The 19,178-nt window shown below is 43.8% G+C and overlaps 1 protein-coding gene across 1 annotated transcript in view; it reads left to right on the forward strand.

The window, feature by feature from the left end:
- Positions 1-589: 589 nt before the first annotated feature.
- Positions 590-19,178, forward strand: part of LOC122552576 (guanylate-binding protein 1-like) — a 60,131-nt gene continuing 41,542 nt past the window's right edge. The window contains 3 exon segments of the mRNA XM_043695288.1: positions 590-638; positions 3,659-3,972; positions 13,755-13,948. Of these exon segments, the coding sequence (XP_043551223.1) occupies positions 13,774-13,948 (175 nt within the window). The 5' untranslated portion in view covers positions 590-638; positions 3,659-3,972; positions 13,755-13,773.

Below are 19,178 nucleotides of genomic sequence, written 5' to 3' on the forward strand. Positions count from 1 at the left end.
TTATCCAGCCTTTCTTCATCAGGTAACTCCCCACATCAGGGAGGGAAATGCCATCTCTCACTGAAATCCTCCTTCAAACCCACCCACTGAGGCAAAGCCATTGAATTTGTCTCTTTTGGCTTCATGTCCATTCTTCACTCTTTGAGAGGTTCATGCAAAAGTTTAATACTTTCCAGATAATGTACAAATGCAAGATTCTGAGGCAGTAATGCAACATTTCGAGTCAACTGATCTCAGCTTTCGGTGAGAAAACACTTGAGAAATTGTTTCTAACACACTCCTGATGAAAAGAGAATCTGAAAAGTAGGAATATGAGAATTCCAAACAGAAGGTTCACAGAATCCACATTGTTCAGTGGGACAGTGATCCTCTCCCTCTGTCTGCAGCGGTTGCTGTCTCTGCCCAGTTTAATGCCGAGTCTCTCACTCAGACTGTGGGAAACACTGACACCCTCTGGACAGTTAGTTCATTACAGTGTGTGGCTGCTTGTTGGATGAGATCCAATCAGTGGTAAAACAGATACTAATGCTGCTATTGGTGGATTTGTGAGATAAAAACTGTAGCATTTACAGGAACTAGCTCAGATGCAGTTTCATACTGACACAGACAGAACAGGATGATTACTGAACAGTGGATTGGTGAGTACTGCTACTTGTAGCAGACAATAAGCAGTAATATAACGGGGCTGTTTTTATGTTGGATACACAGTGGGTCTTCCCCTTCCCCAAATGCTGGAGGTTACAGTAGGTCAGGCAGTGTCTAGACTCCAAATGCTAACTTGTTTTACCTCCATGGACGCTGTTTGATCTGCTGTGATCACCAGCATTTGTTGTTTGCAGTACAGATCCCAATATCTGCAGTAATTTGCTGCTCCCATGTAGACTGGATTGTGCATGAGGACTGTGTGGGATTCCCATCAAGACACATTTTGCTGAGCAACTTCAGCTATGGGGGTAAAGACTGTCACACATCTTCTGCTGGTGTGTGCCTTTGTAAAGGAAGTCAGGAGGAAGATGCAGTGGTTTGTGTCAAAGTTCATCCCGAGCAGCTTCGTGACATGGGACACTGTGCTCTACCGACTGTCCCCGGGGGTGCAGATTTACAGTACTGTACAGAACTAAACTGCTGTAGTGACTGTGTGTATGTACATCAAGATATTTTTATGAATATAGTATATGTTTGAAATAAAAATAATCTTAATGCCTGAAACCCTCAGACAGTCCCCATAAAAAGCAGAAGCTTCGGAGAGTTTGCAGTGAAATAGTTACTCAAGATAAGTTAAACAATTTACATACACAGTCTGACCCCGGAGTAACAGTTAAACTGACCCCATGCTTAGATCATTCTCATCTCCAGATCCCTTCGATCCCTGGAGGCCAGTCCCTGCCTGCCCCTTACCGACTGGATTGGATTTGAGCCTGAGCTCCAGAGGAACTGATTTTTCTGGCCCACAAACCGAGGTGAAGTTTCCCAGGAGCTGAGAAAGTGTGTAGGTGAGTGTAGGCAGTTGATGGAGTTTACATGGATATGAGTAAGGCTTTGAACAAGGTCGAAAAGTGTGGCGCTGGAAAAGCACAGCAGGTCAGGCAGCATCTGAGGAACAGGTAAATCAACAGTTTGGGCAGTGGCCCTTCAACAGGAATCAGGAATCCCATTCCTGATGATGGGCTTATGCCTGAAACATCGACTCTCTTGCTCCTTGGATGCTGTCTGACCTGCTGTGCTTTTCCAGCGCCACATTTTTTAACTCTGATTTCCAGCATCTACATCCTCACTTTTTGTCACAGAATAAAAGACCACTCATTAAAACTGACATGTGAAGGAATGTCTTCTCCCGGAGGATAGTGAATGTCTGGAATTCTCTACCTCAGTTGTGGAGGCTAGATCAATGCAAGTATTTAAAGAGATGGATGTTTGAAATCTGGAAGAGTTGATGGCTATGCTGAGCTGCTATGAAGGAGGAGTTGAGGCCTGGGCAGGTCAGCCATGATCCTGGGTAGGAGAGCAGACTTGAGGGACCAAATGGCTCATTCCTGCTCCTGTTCCTTCTGGTGGCACTTCTCCAAATGAAGACACTCCAGCCAAGGCACTGAGGGCAGAGATTGTTTCAAAAACAGGGAATCCAGGAACCTCAGGTATCCCATAATGAGGAGGCTTCAACTCAATGGGAAGATTTCTTATTGGGTGCTCAGATCCACGAGGGACCAGAAGAGGATTCAATCCCAATCAAATTTCAGGATTTACCTACAAGTTGTTTCTGTTGCTGGCCAAAAACAGATTCACAGAGAGCTATCAGTTAAAATCACAACTGAGCCTGGGATTGGACAATTGGATGGAATTTGGTTTCAGTCAATCGAGGGACTGTAGAACCAGTGGGGGCCCGTGCTACCTTTCCACAGGAAGCCCCAATGTGATTTCTGAATAATCAGGCACTTTCCTGGACAGCATCCACCCTCCAGCTGAATGAAGGCCCCGTTCCAGCAGAAATCACACCTGAGGCCAGCAGCTCCTGCAGGATTCACAATGCCATTGGGAGTGTGAGTTGCTGCTGGGATTACACTGGGCCTTTTACTGAGAAATCCCTGGAGAGAGAGATGCATGGGGCAGGAAGGGCGTTACATGGAGAGGGTCACTGGTGAGGGGGGAAATGAAAGGAGCACTGAAGCTAGCTCCCTGACTGAGCCCTGAACAGAGTCTGAGTAAGGGACCACCCTCATTTCCCCAGGCCCACTGTGATACCACTGGGTTCACTGTGTGGCTCTGTCTCTTCACGATTTTTTTTTCAATCATGGGATAAGGGCGTGCCAGTCAGGCCAGCATTTAGTGTCCATCCCTAATTGCCCAGAGGGCACTTCGGAGTCAACCATATTGCTGTGGGTCTGGAGTCATGTGTAGGCCAGACCAGTTAAGGATACTATTTCCTTCCCTAAAGGACATTAGTGAATCAGATTAGTTTTTCCAAGAATTGATAATAGTTTCATGATTATCATTAGACTCTGAATTCCAGGTTTAATTTTTATTAAATGTAAATACCACTATCTGCCATGATGGGATTTGAACCCAGCTCCCCAGAACATTGCCTCTCTGGATTAATAGTCCAGCGATAATACCACAAGGTCATTACTTCCCTCTCAGGCCAGTTAAATCCCTGAAATCCCATCAAATCCTGTTGAGCTCTGCATTAGTCCGTTTCCAATTGCTGAAAATGTGTTGCTGGAAAAGCACAGCAGGTCAGGCAGCATCCAAGGAGCAGGAGAATCGACGTTTCGGGCATAAGCCCTTCTTCAGGATGCCCGAAACGTCGATTCTCCTGCTCCTTGGATGCTGCCTGACCTGCTGCGCTTTTCCAGCAACACATTTTGAGCTCTGATCTCCAGCATCTGCAGTCCTCACTTTCTCCTCAGTTTCCAATTGGCCATGAACAATCCTAATGAGCTTCCTACAGCCTGGTTTCCAATGTGGGTCTTTTCCCACTCTTTCGAAATGACAGGCTGTTTTCCTGTCACCGGGAATCAGACACACAGCTCCCCCCATCTGATTCTGTCCTGCCCACCATCCTTCCCACCCCAACAAATTCCATTCGGTCTCACCCAGAGAAAGGACCACTCGCTGATCTTTCATTGTTTGATTGTATTGTTTTTAATCATTTATGGCTTAGATCTGTGGACTGTGAGCTGAAGATGGCCTTTGGACTGTGGGCTGCAGCTTGTGTTAAAACAAAGGGCCAAAGAAGCCATTGTTTTGTTTGTGAGGCCGGGCCTGGAGGTTCATTGCAGGTTGATTCTTGTGAAGAAGTGCTGCATAGAAACCTCACCTTCAGAGTGGCAATGTGCTGAAGTGATTGCCCAGTCCTGGAATGTGCTCAGGCACTGATGCTGCACCAAAGCAAGACCTTAAAGAAAAAGGAAAGAAAGTAAAGGCAAAAGTAAGAAGAAAGGGGGACCAATGAGGAAGAAAATGAGAGAGAAGCAGGTGAGCTCAAAGACAGTGCTGCCAATCTGCCGATAATTTGGAAAGTAGAATTCAGAACCATCTGAACTTGTGTCTTCACTCTGTGTTGTAACCAGGAACACACTTTCCTTCTGCTTTCCTTCAACATCAAAGTTCTTTTGGATTCACAAGACACACTCCATAAAATTTCTTTCTATCTGGTGTTCTTGTCTAATCATTCTGCTCACGCAATTTCCTTTTCATTTGATAAGGCTCATTAAACCTTGCCTTCAATCATTCACCCCAGTCTGTGGCTTTGTGAGTTTGTTATCTCACAGTCAGGAAGAATCCCAGGATATACTTCCTGTAAACACCCCAGCTGGCTGATTTTCCACCAGCTTTCCAACCACAGTGGCCATCACTCCCTCCTGTGATCCAGCTGAATCATAAGCTAAATTTTTGGAACCTAGAATTTCTCTGTTACTCCGACCACCATTTCACTATTTTTCACTGAACTCATTGACCTCACCTTTTGGTTACTGGTCTTCTCACTGTGGATTCCACATATTACAACCCTTTCTGGCAATGCTCCTCCTGAGTTACATATCTCCTTGTCTCTCACTATTAACAATTGACTTGCTCCCATATCTCTTAAAATTGTGATTTCTTCACCCATTCCTCCTGGCATACATGAGTAAACCTCACCCATGCAAGTCCATTCTTTAAAGAGTTCTGGCACTTTCTTCTCAAACCACCTCCTATACATTTCTTTTGCAGCTTTTTAGCTTCTACTGTGCTTTCCTTTACCACTTCAACAAAACTCATTGGCTTCTCCTGTTTTCTCACATCTGCCTTCCCAGTGCTTTTTCTAACCCACCAACACTGTGGGACTTCATGTGACCTACTTTATTGCGGTGAAAATACTTGAGCTTTTTGACTTCTCTTTCCCCCTTGTGGGTTTCCTTTTTAACCCTGTGGTAAACTATCTCTATTGTCTTCAATGAGATCTACTTTACATTTACCACCTGAGGATTTCTCTTTTTCCCCAGTTTCTATCCCTCGCTGATTGAAATTGATGTTGGAAACCAAGTCTTCCTTATTCTTTTACTTAGTTAAACATGTTTCTAACATTGGAATTGTACCTGCATCCACCACTTCCCCTGCCAGTTCTTTCTTCACACAAACCACTCAGTGTAAAACAAAATTGCCCCTCATGTATTTTAAAAATTATTCTCCTCTCACCTTAAAGGTATACCCCTCGTCTTGAGATCCCCCATCCGAGGAAAAACACACCTGCCATTCACCTTACCTATGCCCCTCCTAATTTTATAAACCACTATTAGGTCCCCCTCAACCTCCTACCCTGCTGTGAAAAATGTCCCAGCCTATCCAATCTTTTCTTGTAACCCAAACCCTCCATTTATGGCAACATCCTGATAAATTTCTTTTGAACGCTCTCCAGCTTAATAATCTTCTTCTTCTCATAACTGCAAGACCAGGACTGGACACAGTGTTCCAGAAGAGGCCACACCAACATCTTGTATGACCTCAACACAACGTCTTAACTCCTATACTCAAAGGCCTGAGCAATGAAGGCCATCATGCTAACAGCTTAACCACCTGGCCGATATTTGACACAAACTTCAAAGAAATATGTACTCAAACCCCAAGGTCTCTGTGTTCCACAACACTGCCCAAGGCCTTTCTTTTAAATGTATAAGCCTTGTCTTTGTTTGTTTTACCAAAATCCAATACCTCACAATTATCCAAATTCAACTCTATTTGCCACTCTTCAGTCCATTGACTCAATTGAAGACACCACCAGACGCATGGAAGAAGAACGCCTCATCTTCCGCCTCGGAACACTTCAACCCCAGGGAAACGTCAATTTCGAAGCTTTTCGGATGCTGCCTGAATTGCTGTGCTCTTCCAGCACCACTGATCCAGAATCTGGTTTCCAGCATCTGCAGTCATTGTTTTTACCTCAATTGAAGACAGTTACATTTCTGGCAATTATAAACGGTGAGCCATCACTGCAATTACCTTCCCTTTCCTTACTGACAAAAGCAATCCCAAATTCGGGCTGTCTGCCCATTCCAAAAGCTTTGCCTCACTCACATTCCTGACGAAGGGTCCTGCCCAAAACAGTGACCTTCCTGCTCCGCAGATGCTGCCTGACCTGCTGTGCTTTTTCCAGCGCTACACTTTATTGACTCTCATTCTATAAACCAGCCCCAAGGAACTTCTTCAACACCCTGGAAACTCTTAGCCAGTGAAAAAGCGATTATGGGGCGACTGCTGTATCCGCGGAATTGTTATCTGCGGCTTACCGCGGCCCGAGCATATAATATGGAATGTTCCAGAACCGGGACCAGGGGTCTGCCGGAGAGATAAATTTCCCATCAGATTGAATGGGTTCGCCCCTGTCTGCAGTTTTGGGCATCCACGGTAGGTCTGGGAACAAATTTGTAAGGAGATCTCAGTTATTTGTAAGAATAATAGGGTGGTTATGGTCAGGGATTTTAACTTTCCAAACATAGACTGGGACATAGACTTAACACAGTGTTAAGGGTTGAGATGGAGAGGAATTTGTTAAGCATGTGCAAGACAATTTTCTGATTCTGATTTTGGATGTACCTACTAGCGAAGGTGCAAAACTTGACCTACTCTTGGGAAGTAAGGCAGGGCACGTGACTGAGGTGTCAGTGGGGGAGCACTTTGGGGCCAGTGACCATAATTTGATGAGTTTTAAAATAGTGATGGAAACAGGATAGACCCGATCTAAAAGTTGAAGTTCTAAATTGGAGAAAGGCCAATTGTGACAGTATTAGGCAAGAACATTCAAAAGCTGATTGGGGGCAGATGTTTGCAGGTAAAGGGACGGCTGGAAAATGGGAAGCCTTCAGAAATGAGATAACGAGAATCCAGAGAAAGTATATTCCTGTCAGGGTGAAAGGGAAGGCTGGTAGGTATAGGGAATGCTGGATCACTAAAGAAATTGAGGATGTGGTAAGAAAAAGAAGGAAGCATATGTCAGGTATAGATTATGTGAATCGTCAGAAGAGTATAAAGACAGTAGGAGTATACCTAAGAGGGAAATCAGGAGGACAAAAAGGGGACATGAGATAGCTTTGGCAAATAAAATTGAGAATCCAAAGAGTTTTTATAAATATATTAAGGACAAAAGTGTAACTAGGGAGAGAATAGGGCCCCTCAAAGATCAGCAAGGCAGCCTTTGTGTGGAGCAGCAGGAGATGTAGCAGATACTAAACTAGCATTTTGCATCAGTATTTACTGTGGCAAAGGATATGGAAGATATAGAATGTGGGGAAATAGATGGTGACATCTTGAAAAATGTCCATTATACAGAGGAGGAAGTGCTGGATTTCTTGAAATGCATAAAAGTGGATAAATCCCCAGGACCACATCAGATGTATCCTAGAACTCTGTGGGAAGCTAGGGAAGTGATTGCTGGGACTCTTACTGAGATATTGGATCATCAATAGTCACAGGTGAGGTACACGAAGATTGGAGGTTGGCAAACGTGGTGCCACTGTTTAAGAAAGGTGGTAGAGACAAGCCAGGGAACTATAGACCAGTGAGCCTGACCTTGGTGGTGGGCAAGTTGTTGGAGGGAATCCTGAGGGACAGTATGTACATGTATTTGGAAAGGCAAGGAGTGATTAGGGATAGTCAGCATGGCTTTGTGCGTGGGAAATCATGTCTCACAAACTTGATTGAGTTTTTTGAAGAAGTAACAAAGAGGATTGATGAGGGCAGAGTGGTAGATGTGATTTATATGGACTTCAGTAAGGCATTCTATAAGGCTCCCCATAGGAGACTGGTTAGTAAGGTTAGATCTCATACCATACAAGGAGAACTAGCCATTTGGATACAGAACTGGCTCAAAGGCAGAAGACTGAAGGTGGTGGTGGAAGGTTATTTTTCAGACTGGAGGCCTGTGACCAGTGGAGTGCCACAAGGATCGGTGCTGCGTCCACTGCTCTTCATCATTTATACTCACATCCAAATTATTTATGTAAGAGGTATAGTTAGTAAATTTGCAGATGACACCAAAATTGGAGGTGTCGTGGACAGCAAAGAAGGTTACCTTGGATTACTATGGGATCTTGATCAGATGGGCCAATGGGCTGAGGAGTGGCAGATGAAGTTTTATTTAGATAAATGCAAGGTGCCGCATTTTGGGAAAGCAAATCTTAGCAGGACTTATTGGTCAGTCCTTAATGGTAAGATCCTCGGGAGTGTTGCTGAACAAAGTGATCTTGGAGATCTTGAAAGTAGAGTCACAGATAGGAGCGTGAAGAAGGCGTTTGGTATGCTTTCCTTTATTGGTCAGAGTATTGAGTACAAGAGTTGGCAAATCATTTTACAGCTGTACAGGATATTGGTTAGGCCACTGTTGGAATATTGCGTGCAGTTCTGGTCTCCTTCTTCCTATCGGAAGGATGTTGTGAAACTTGAAAGGGTTCAAAAAACAAGGATGTTGCCAGGATTGGAGGATTTGAGCTATAGGGAGAGGTTGAATAAGCTAGGGCTGATTTCCCTGGAGCATTGGAGGCTGAGGGGTGACCTTATAGAGGTATTATGATGGGCGTGGATAGGCTAAATAGACAAAGTCTTTTCCCTGAGGTGGTGAGTCCAGAACTAGAGAGCATAGGTTTAGGGTGAGAGGGGAAAGATATAAAAGAAACCTCAGGGGCAACTTCTCACACAGAGGGTGGTACGTGTATGGAATAGCTGCCAGAGGAAGTGGTGGAGGCTGGTACAATTGCAATATTTAAAAGGCATCTGGATGGGTATATGAATAGGAAGGGTTTGGAGGGGCATGGGCCAGGTGCTGACAGGTGGGACCAGATTGGGTTGGGATATTTGGTCAGCATGGACGGGTTGGACCGAAGGGTCTGTTTCCATGCTGTACATCTTTATAACTCTATGACTCTGTGGGTAAGGGGGCACTAATGTATGACACAAAGTACACCCTCAGGACAGTGTCACAGCAGCAGCCAGGCCTGTGCTACCATTACTGGTCAACCAGGATCAGACAAAGTCCAAGTCAGCAATAGTGGTAGGTGACTCACAGGTGTTTCTGTGACTGTGTTTGAGACTCCAGCGTGGTGTGTTGCCTCCCTGGTTCCAAGGTCAAGGATTCTCTGAATGGGTATACGAAATTCTTAAGGGGAAGTGTGAGCACCCATAGGTCATTGTACACATTGGTACCAACGACATAGGTAGGAAAAGGGGATGAGGTCCTGCAGAGTGAGGCTAGGGAGTTAGGCAGAAGGTTGGACCTTAAGGATAGTAATTACCCGACTACTTCCATGCCACGTGTTCACAAGGCTAGGAATAAGAAGGTTTAGCAGTTGAATGGAATGTGTGGTTTGAGAGCTGGTGCAGGGGTCAGGGATTCAGATTCTTGGATCATTGGGATATGGATCTCTTCTGGGGCAGAGGTGACCTTACAAGAGGGGCGGTTTGCACTTGAAATGGAGGGAGAGATTTGCTAGAACAACCTCCAGGAGGGTTAAAACCTATCTGACGGGTGGTGGGATCCGAAGCGGGCGAAAGACAAAAGAGGTCGAGGACAGTCCACTGGTTAATGAGAACAAGATAAGCAGTAAAGGCAGTGTTGGTTCTCCTAGGACTAGACCGGGCGGAAGGGAAGCCTGGGTTAAACTGCAGTTATTTCCACGCAACAGGCCTAATAGGTAAGGCGAATGAACTCGGGAAATGGATGGGTACATAGGACTGGGATATTGTAGCTATTACAGAAACATTGAGAAAGCAGATGCTGAAGATCAAAGTGAAGACGTATGGTGCTGGAAAAGCACAGCAGGTCAAGCACCATCTGAGGAGCAGGAGAGTCAATGGGTGGAGTGGATAGGTAGGAAGGAAGATGGACAGGTAGGACAGTTCAAGAGGGTGGTGCCAAGTTGAAGGATTGGATGTGGGATAACGTGGGTGGAGGGGAGATCAGGAAACTGGCGAAATCGACATTGATCCCTTGTGGTTGGAGGGTCCCAAGGCAGAAAATGAGGTGTTTTCCTTGGGTGTTGAGTGGCTAGAATTTGGTGGTGGAGGTGGTCCAGGAATTGCATGCCATGGTGGAATGAGAGGGGGAGTGAAAGTGTTCATCCTGTCTCCCCAGCGTAGAGGAGACCACATCGAGAGGACAGTATCTCACAGAATGTGGAAGTGCGCACTGTGGAAGTGTATGGTGAAAATTTTAAATATAGTGACAAGGACTGCGTTCTGGGACATTTTGAAGAAAAAATTGAGGTCAAAAGCTGATAACTGCGAAATACAACTTGCCCCTTTATTTCAAATTTAGTCTTGAACAAACTGTCATCCATATGACACCTACATTTAATCTATATGCTTTGTACTAGCTTTCTGTGTTTACTTCGGTATGTAACTAACTGTATCCATTGCTCTGGATGTGGTCTCGTCTACACTGGGGAGACAGGATGCCAACTTGCAGAACTTTTCAGAGAACATCTCTGGGACACATGCACCAGTCAACCCCATCACCCTGTGGCCGACAACTTTAACTCCCCCTTGATGGAGTGGGAGAAGGATTTGAAGTGTTCGGCTACAGGGCAGTGGGGTTTATTGGTGCGTGTGTCCCAGAGATATTCTCTGAAACATTCTGCAACCTGTTTCTCGCACACTGCCTGACCTGCTGTGCTTTTCCAATACTTATAGAAACATGGCTGAGGGTGGGATAGGACTGGCAACTCAATGTTCTGAGGCACAGATGCTACAGAAAGGACAGAAAGGGAGGCAAGAGAGTGGGGGAGTTGAGTTTTTCATTCAGGATATCATGGTCGTACTGAGAGAACATGCTGAGAGTGTGCCCACTGAGTGAACTTGGGTAGAAGTGAGAAATAAAAAGTGGGGGATGGGGGAGGTGGTGGAATCACTTTGACAGAATTGTACTGTGGGCCTCCCCAATAGTCAGTGAGAGATTGAGGAAAGAAATGTAAGGAGATCACAGATAACAACAAGAATAATAGTGTTATAATAGGGGGTGATTTTTAACTTTTATAACATCAACTGGGATTGCCACAGTGTTAAGGGCTTGGATGGAGAGAAATGTGTTAAGTGTGTTCAGGAAGAATTTCTCATGCAATATGTAGATGGCCCTTCTAGAGAAGGGGTAAAACCTGACCTCCCGTTGGGATATAACACATGGCATGTAACAGAAGTGTCAGTGAGGGAGCACCTTGGGACCTGTGACCATCATTCCATTTAAATTGCTATGGAAAAGGATAGGTCTGATCCACAAATTAAAGCTCTAAATTGGGGCAGCATGGTGGCTCAGTGGTTAGCACTCATGCCTCACAGTGCCAGGGACCCAGGTTCGATTCCCACCTCGAGTGACTGTCTGTGTGGAGTTTGCACATTCTCCCCATGTCTGCATGGGTTTCCTCCGAGTATTCCGGTTTCCTCCCACAATCCAGGAGTAGGGACCCCTGGATAACTCAAGATATTGAGGCTCTGGTCTTGAAAAAGGAGGCAGATGACACGTACAGGTAACTGGAGTCAAGTGAATTCCTTATGGAGTACAGCGGGCATCAGAGTACACTTAAGAGAGAAGTCAGGAGGGCTAAAAGAGGACATGAGATAAGCTACAAGAAAATCCAAAGGGATCCATGAAGTTCAAAGAAATATCTAGGGAGAGAATGGGGTCTCTTTAAAAATCAACAAGGTCTTCTGTGTGCATAGCCACAAGAGGTGTGAGATCTGAAATGAAGTCGAAGGTGTGTACTATACCTTTAAGAGAGAGAATGCTGTTCTGAACTGAGAGATTACAAACACCTGTGTATATGACTAGATGTCAATCTCAGAGTGTACTGGAAAATTGAAAATATGTAACATTTGGCTGTGAAATGGATACCTAGGGTTTGGTTGCTGTTTTGACGACAATTCAAATTTAACCAATCAGCTTAAATTATAGATCTGAAATGAAGTCGAAGGTGTGTACTATACCTTTAAGAGAGAGAATGCTGTTCTGAACTGAGAGATTACAAACACCTGTGTATATATGACTAGATGTCAATCTGAGTGTACTGGAAAATTGAAAATATGTAACATTTGGCTGTGAAATGGATACCTAGGTTTTGGTTGCTGTTTTGACAACAATTCAAACTTAACCAATCAGCTTAAATTATACCCAAGGATACTGAAACCCAATTGACTTTAAATTTATTGTTTTGCCAACATCAAACCAATGAGATGATCCGATGTTGGTGGTAAAAAAAATGCGGACATTTTGAAAATTGGTCAAAGAGCAAGTGCTGTAGGGAGAGCAACTCATGGCAAGCTAATTACCCATTGAACATCTTGCTCTCAAAGAAATTAGAAAAACACTCTCTTTCAAAGGTACCTTTTCATGCGAAACATACTCACAGCAAAAAGAAAGAAGATGACCCAGGGAGATCATGAGCTGAAAGAGGGAAGACACAGAAGAAGACAGAGACTGTGTGGTTTTGAAATTAAGTTGATGTAATTTTAATTAGTGCCTTATTGGAATAGTATATTGTGATGAAGTTGGAGGCAGGTAATAAGCAGTTATGAGAAAAGGGGACTTAGAGTTGTCTAGGTGGTACAGGTTCATAGCTCCTTGAAAGTGGGGTCTCAGGTAGACAGGTGATTCAATTGATCAAATTACTAGGCTTCAGCAAAATACATTTCATGCTTACACCACATTGAAAATAAAAACAAAAAGATGGCATAACTTTTTAATTCTGTTGAAATATTTCATAAAATAATATATTATGTAACTACTTCTCATCAGCTGTTTCACTCGTAGAAGTAGCCCATAAACATTATCTTGGCAAAAGCAAATTCAGTAAACAGTTCTATTTTCACATGAGGTCATCACACTCTAATCCAGTGGAATGAAATACTGACAGAAACGGTTGAGTCCAGCAGCAGAGAGAGATCATGAGTTTTTCTGCAGCAGCAGAGGGAGAGCTGTATCTAGCAGCTTCAACTCCAAAAGCACAACATCAACAACTGAAAGCAAAAGCTAAAAGCCTGGCTCCATCCATCCATGTTTCTTTCATCGAATTTTGCTTTTAAACCCCAAAGCTATTTCTCCTGCTTTCCATGGAGCAGCCATCCCAGTACCAGCTTTACAACACCCCTCTTCAAGAGAAATAGCATGGAACAATTCACACTGAAAGGCACATTTCATCACCAGTTGCTAAGAAATCAATATCAATGTCTGTAGAGCAATGCATCATCCATTAACTGCTTCAGTAATCTGGCCAGTTTGGTTATTTCTCTTTTTTGATTTATCCCTTCACTGTTAATTTGTATCTGTTGTATGAATGGATCTCGAAACAAATGTTCTTGGGTTTAAATCGTAGACATCATGTCAGGAATCTATTATTCTCAAAGTCTGGATTGACCATTCAAAAATTTGGACACTAAACCATTGTGGTTCCTGAAGAAAGGCTTATGCCCGAAACATCGATTCTCCTGCTCCTCGGATGCTGCCTGGCCTGCTGTGTTTTTCCAGCACCACATTTTTCAACATTAAACCATTGTGGTCAATTTTGAGGGTCTTTGAAGGTTGTAATTTTACTGTGCTGCAAATACAGATCTAGAAAGGCAGATTTGATTTGGCTGTCTGTCTGTCGTAAGAAAATAAGTGAAGGAAATAAAGTTTGAACTGTTTAGAAATATTTAACATGATTGTCTAAGTTTAACAACATTGATAATGCCAGCAGATGTGCGAGATACAAGAATAATGCTCAATGATAATTCCTGATCTATCATGTGGTCTCAGTTAATAGGACAGTATCATATACAGAAATGGAATCTCCAATGCCCCTGGTTTTAAATCCACTGGATGGGAAACTGTCAGTGCATCCACCTGCTGTGGACTTGTTAAAGACCATTGATCAGCCTTTGGTGGTTATTGCTCTGATTGGGAAATATCGTACAGGAAAATCATATCTGCTGAACTATCTTGCTGGAAAAAGGAAAGGTAAGTGTTGGAATGTGAAAGAACGTCGACTCACTGTCTACTTTGGAAATGATTCTGACAGTGTGTATCGGGAGAACTGAGCACCGATGGAAGCTTGCTGATTGAAGATCGATTGTTTGAGCGATGATGGCCCAGCAACAAACAGGAGTAAGTTTTCATGAAGTAGAAATATCCAAATCAATGTGATCGGTGACAATGGGGATCACTGACCATTGGTTGAGAAGTCTAGGAATATTTGTGAATATCTCCCATAAACATCATCACCCAATTAGAATAGATGTAAAAACACAGAATTAAAGCATTAATTCATAGGACATTGCATTGTGATAAGTGACACACCTAAAAATGAGGTGTCAAACTGTTGAAGTTATGAAACAGGACTCTTTCTGTGCTAAATGGCATAGACAGCATGTGACAGACAGAGCACAGCGATCCCAAAACCAAAGGATCAGATCCAATCTCTGCAATCCTACCACAGTCAGTGTGCAATGGTGGTGGATAATTAAACAACTCACGAAAGGCAGAGACTACACAAAGACCCCCCACCCTTAATGATGGGGGAGCCCAGTTCCTCAGTCCAAAATATAAAAAGGCTTAAGCATTTGCAACAGTGTTCAGCAAGATATGCCAAGTGACTGAACCATTACAGCTTCCTTTGGAGCTCCCCAGCATCCCAGAAGCCAGTCTTCAGCCAATTTGAATCACATCACATGATGTCAGGAAATGGCTGAAGGTACTGGATACTGCAAAGGCTATAGGCCCTGACAATATTCTAGCAGAACACATGAGCTGCAGAATTTGTAACACACCTAGCCAAGCTGTTCCTGTACAGCTGCAGCACTAGAATCTGGCCAACAATGTGAGAACTTGCCCAGGTGTGTGCTGTGCATAAAAAGCAGGACAAATTCTACCTGGTTTCTCATAAATCTCCTCTCATCATCAGTAACATGATGGAAGGTGTCATCAACAGTGCTATCAAACAACACTAACTCAGCAATAACGTGCTTAGCGATGCCCAGTTTGGGTTCTGCCAGGGTCACTCAGCTCCTGCCCTCATTAGAAAGCCTTGGTTCAAACATGGACAAAAGAGCTGAATTCTAGAGGGGAGGTGAGTGTGGCATCAAGGAGTCAGAGCAAAACTGGAATCAATGGGTATCAGGAGGAAGGCAGTCTGCTGGTTAGAGTCATATCTGGCATATAAGAAGATGGCTATGATTGAGGTCAGTCATTTGCAGAGATGTTGTGGAGCTGAGGAGTTCCTCAGTAGTGTCCTAGGCTCAACCATCTTCAGCTGCTTCATCAATGACCTTCCCTCCATCTCCCAGTAAGATGGAGGCAGAGTAGGGCTTTTTGAGCCCTGGGCTTGTCTTCTGTCTGTATTTCTTTTCATTTCTTCCACTTTTTTCTCACTCCTTTCTCCTTTTTCTCTTTAATTTTGCTTTATTTACCTCTTGGTGAAGAGCTTGGTCACGGTGATAGCAGTGAGTAGGCCCGGCAGCACAGACTCAAGTGGGCCCAGCTGTGTGTCCTCACAGCAGTGACATTGGAAATGAGTCTGGGTTGCCCGCAGCTTCTGCATTACTGAGGCGGCCCTAGTGCCGACTCAACATCAAGTTCATCTTCCCTTCATTTGGCGGCTTTGGGTGAGGAGAGAGGTTCTAGGAGGTTGCCGTAGCGGAGCATGTGATGTGGATCCAGCTGTTCCTTGTGGCTGCTTCAGCAGACGCTGAAGACAAGGTAACAATGGGCATGGGATTCCAGTGGTCCGCATTTTCCTTGAGGCTTCTGCAGCATCTTTGCAGCAGCATGGTTGGTCTGGCCTAGCCTGGGACTCCTTTAGGTGGCTTCAGTGGCTCTCTACGTTCGTGTGGGTCTGGGTCTCCACATGGAGATTTCAGTCGGTCTGTGACACTTTATTTTCACCATCGTGGAGATCTGGCCTGAGATTCCAATGAGGGATTGGGTCTGGCCAACCCAGACCAGGAAAATGGATGAAACAGACTCTATCTTAAATTCTCTTTTTTCTATTTTTTTTCATTATTACATTTTCATGGAAGGATTGTTATTCTGCTATATCCTTACTTTTCTAATTTATTAGAATGATTTTGTAGTTTTGAAGGTGTGTAATGTGTTTTTTTTCCTAATAATGTGTCATGAAGGTTTTGTACCTAGGTACCTTTGTCCCTCAGATGGCACCCCGTAAGTGGTGACTTTAAACTTTTCACTGCACTCAAAGCTAATTCAATTCCATTCAGAAGAGGGGATGTTCACCAGTTATTGCTATTGTTCAGCACCAGTCATGACTCCTCAGAAACTGAAGCAGTCCATATTGAAATGCAGCCAGACCTGGAAAATATCCAGGCTCATGCTGAAAGGTGGCAAGTAACATTCACATGTCACAAATTCCAGGCAATGACCATCTCCACGAACAGACCATCTAACGAGTGCCCCTTGGTGTTCAATGTTGTTACCATCACCGAATCTCCCTCTGTTGACCTTCTTTGGGTTTCTATTGACCAGAAGTTGAGTTGGATTCACTTAATGACAGGAGACAGAGACAGAGACTGATGATGGAGGCCAGTGGTGTTCCCCAGGGATCGGTACTGGATCTACTTGTTTGTCACTTGTATAAATGATTTAGATCAGATTACAGAAAGCATGGTTACTAAGTTTGCAGATAACACCAAAATTGGTGTTGTAATGGACAGAGATCTTGATCGTTTGGAACAATTGTCTGAGGATTGGTATATGGAGTTTAATTTGGGTAAATGCAAGGTTTTGCATTTTAATAGAACATATAAATAAGGCGAAGACGTATGCAATTAATGACTGGGCATTGGGTACTGTTGTAGAACAGAGAGCCAGGGTTTGGGTACAAATTCATTGACATCTGCATGGTATTTGAGAAAGTGGTTAAGAAGGTGTTTAACATACTTGCCTTCATTGCTCAATCTTTTGAGTATAGGAGTTGGGACATGTTGTTGAGGTTGTACAGGATATTGGTGAGGTGTCCAGTTCTGGCCACCCTGTTATTGGAAGGCTTTTATTAACCTGGAGAGGATGCAGAAGAGATTTACCAGGATGCTGATGGGTATGGAGGGTTTGGCACTTTTCTCAGTGGAGCATAGGAGGTTGAGCGATGACCACATCGAGATTTATAAAACAATAAGCGGTATAGACAAGGTGAATGGCAGGTGTCTTTACCTAAGGGTGAGGCATTTCAAGACTGGGTGGGTACAACTCCAACTACACTCAGGAAGATCCACACCATCCAGGACAAAGAAGCCCACTTGATTGGCACCACATCCATCACATACAGGAGCAGAATTAGTCGAATTGGTTAATTGAGTAAACTTCACCATTCTATTGTGGCTATCATGTCTCCCTGTAACCTTTGATTCCCTTACTAATTAAGAACCTCATATGACCACTACTCACATGACAAGCCTTTCATCTGCAGGGTCATTCTTGTAAACCTCCTCTGGGCCTCCTCCAAAGCCAACATGTCCTACTTTAGATATGGGACCAAAAACTGTTCTCAATATTCAGAATGCGGTCTGACGACAGCCTTATACAGTTTCAGTGGACATCTCTGCTCACAAACAAAAGGAGAAATTGCTGGAAAAACTCAACAGGGCTGGCAACATCATGGAGAGAAAACAGAGTTCACAGTTCAGATCTAGTGACCCTTCTTCATAACTGGTTGTGAAATGTTAACTTTGTTTCCTCTCTATAAATGCTGCAGATCTGCTGAGTTTTTCCAATATTTTCTGGTTTTGATCCTGTTTCCAACATCTGCCTTTCTTTGGATTTTCTTCTTTAGTATATCCCTGTCCTTGCGCTCTAGCCCTCTTGAAATGAATGCTAACACTACATTTGCCTTCCTAACCAGGAACTGAACCTGCAGGTTAACCTTAACAGAAATTAGCATCGGACCCTAATTCTCTTGATGCATCAGATTTACAAACCCTTTCTCTGTTTGGAAAGTAAACTGTGCCTCTATTCTTCCAACCAAAGTACATAACCTCCCATTTTCCCGCATTGTATTTCATCTGTTACTTCTTTGCCCACTCTCCCAGTCTGACCAAGTCCTCCTGTAACTTCTCCACATCTTCAACATTAGCTGTCTCTCCACCTGTCTTTGTCATCTGCAAACACAGCAACAATGTCCTCCGTTCCTTCATCCAGATTGTTAATGTATAATGTAAATAGTTGTGACACTGACCCCTGTGGAACTCCAGCAGTCACCGGCTGCCATGCTGACAAAGATCCCTTTATCCCATTCTCTGCCTCTGCCTCTTCCTTTATCTAACCTGCCCATTACCACCCCAAAGAATTGTAAACAGGTTGGTCAGGCATGATCTTCCCTTGATGAAGCCATGCTGACTCAGCCCTATTTTCACACACACTATTCTACAATTTCATTCTTAATAACAGACTCTAAAATCTTACCAGCAAATATGGTCAGGCTAACCAGCCTATAATTTCCTGTCTTCTCTCTCCCTCCTTAAGCAGGAGCGTTACATCAGCTATTTTCCAATCCACTGGGTCCATCCAGTGATTCCTGAACGATCACCACCAATGCCTGTATAATCGCCTCAGCTTTTCCCTCCAGAATCCTGGGGTGTAGTTCATCTGGTCCAGGTGGTTTATTCACCTTCAGCCCTTTCAGCTTCCTCAGCACCTTCCCCTCAGCGATAGTCACCTCTGCTCTCCTGACTCTCTTGAAGTTCTGGTGTGTGGCAGACTATGTCTCTAGCTTCATTTCCCACTACCTTGCTTCTTGTACCTTTTTATATATCTAAAAGAACACCTGCAATCTTACATTGTCAGCTATCCTACACTCATATTTAATCTTCTCCCTTGTTATTGCTTTTTTGGTTATCATCAGCTGGTTTTTAAAGGCTGCCCCATCTTTTAGCTTCCTACGAATCTTCATAACATTGTATGCCTTTTCTGTTGCTTTATTCTGTCTTTAGTGATTGTAATGAGGTCAGCCAGCTGGACCTCAAAGAATATGAGTTCCCTGATTGAGGCTGTTAATCTGGTGAATAAAAGGGGTGAGTGTCAGAGACACTGATCCTCTGGTGCCTGTCTCTGTATGAGGTATTGTTTTAGTCAAGGACTGTTCATGTGTAACTAAAGGGTGACTTGGCAATGGGATACCAACCTCTGTGAAGTTAGTCCACTGTCCCTGACATCCCTTGATAGCCATTGTTGCTTCATCCTC

Source organism: Chiloscyllium plagiosum, chromosome 9 (genome assembly GCF_004010195.1).
Source record: "Chiloscyllium plagiosum isolate BGI_BamShark_2017 chromosome 9, ASM401019v2, whole genome shotgun sequence".
NCBI classification, from domain to species: Eukaryota; Metazoa; Chordata; class Chondrichthyes; order Orectolobiformes; family Hemiscylliidae; genus Chiloscyllium; species Chiloscyllium plagiosum.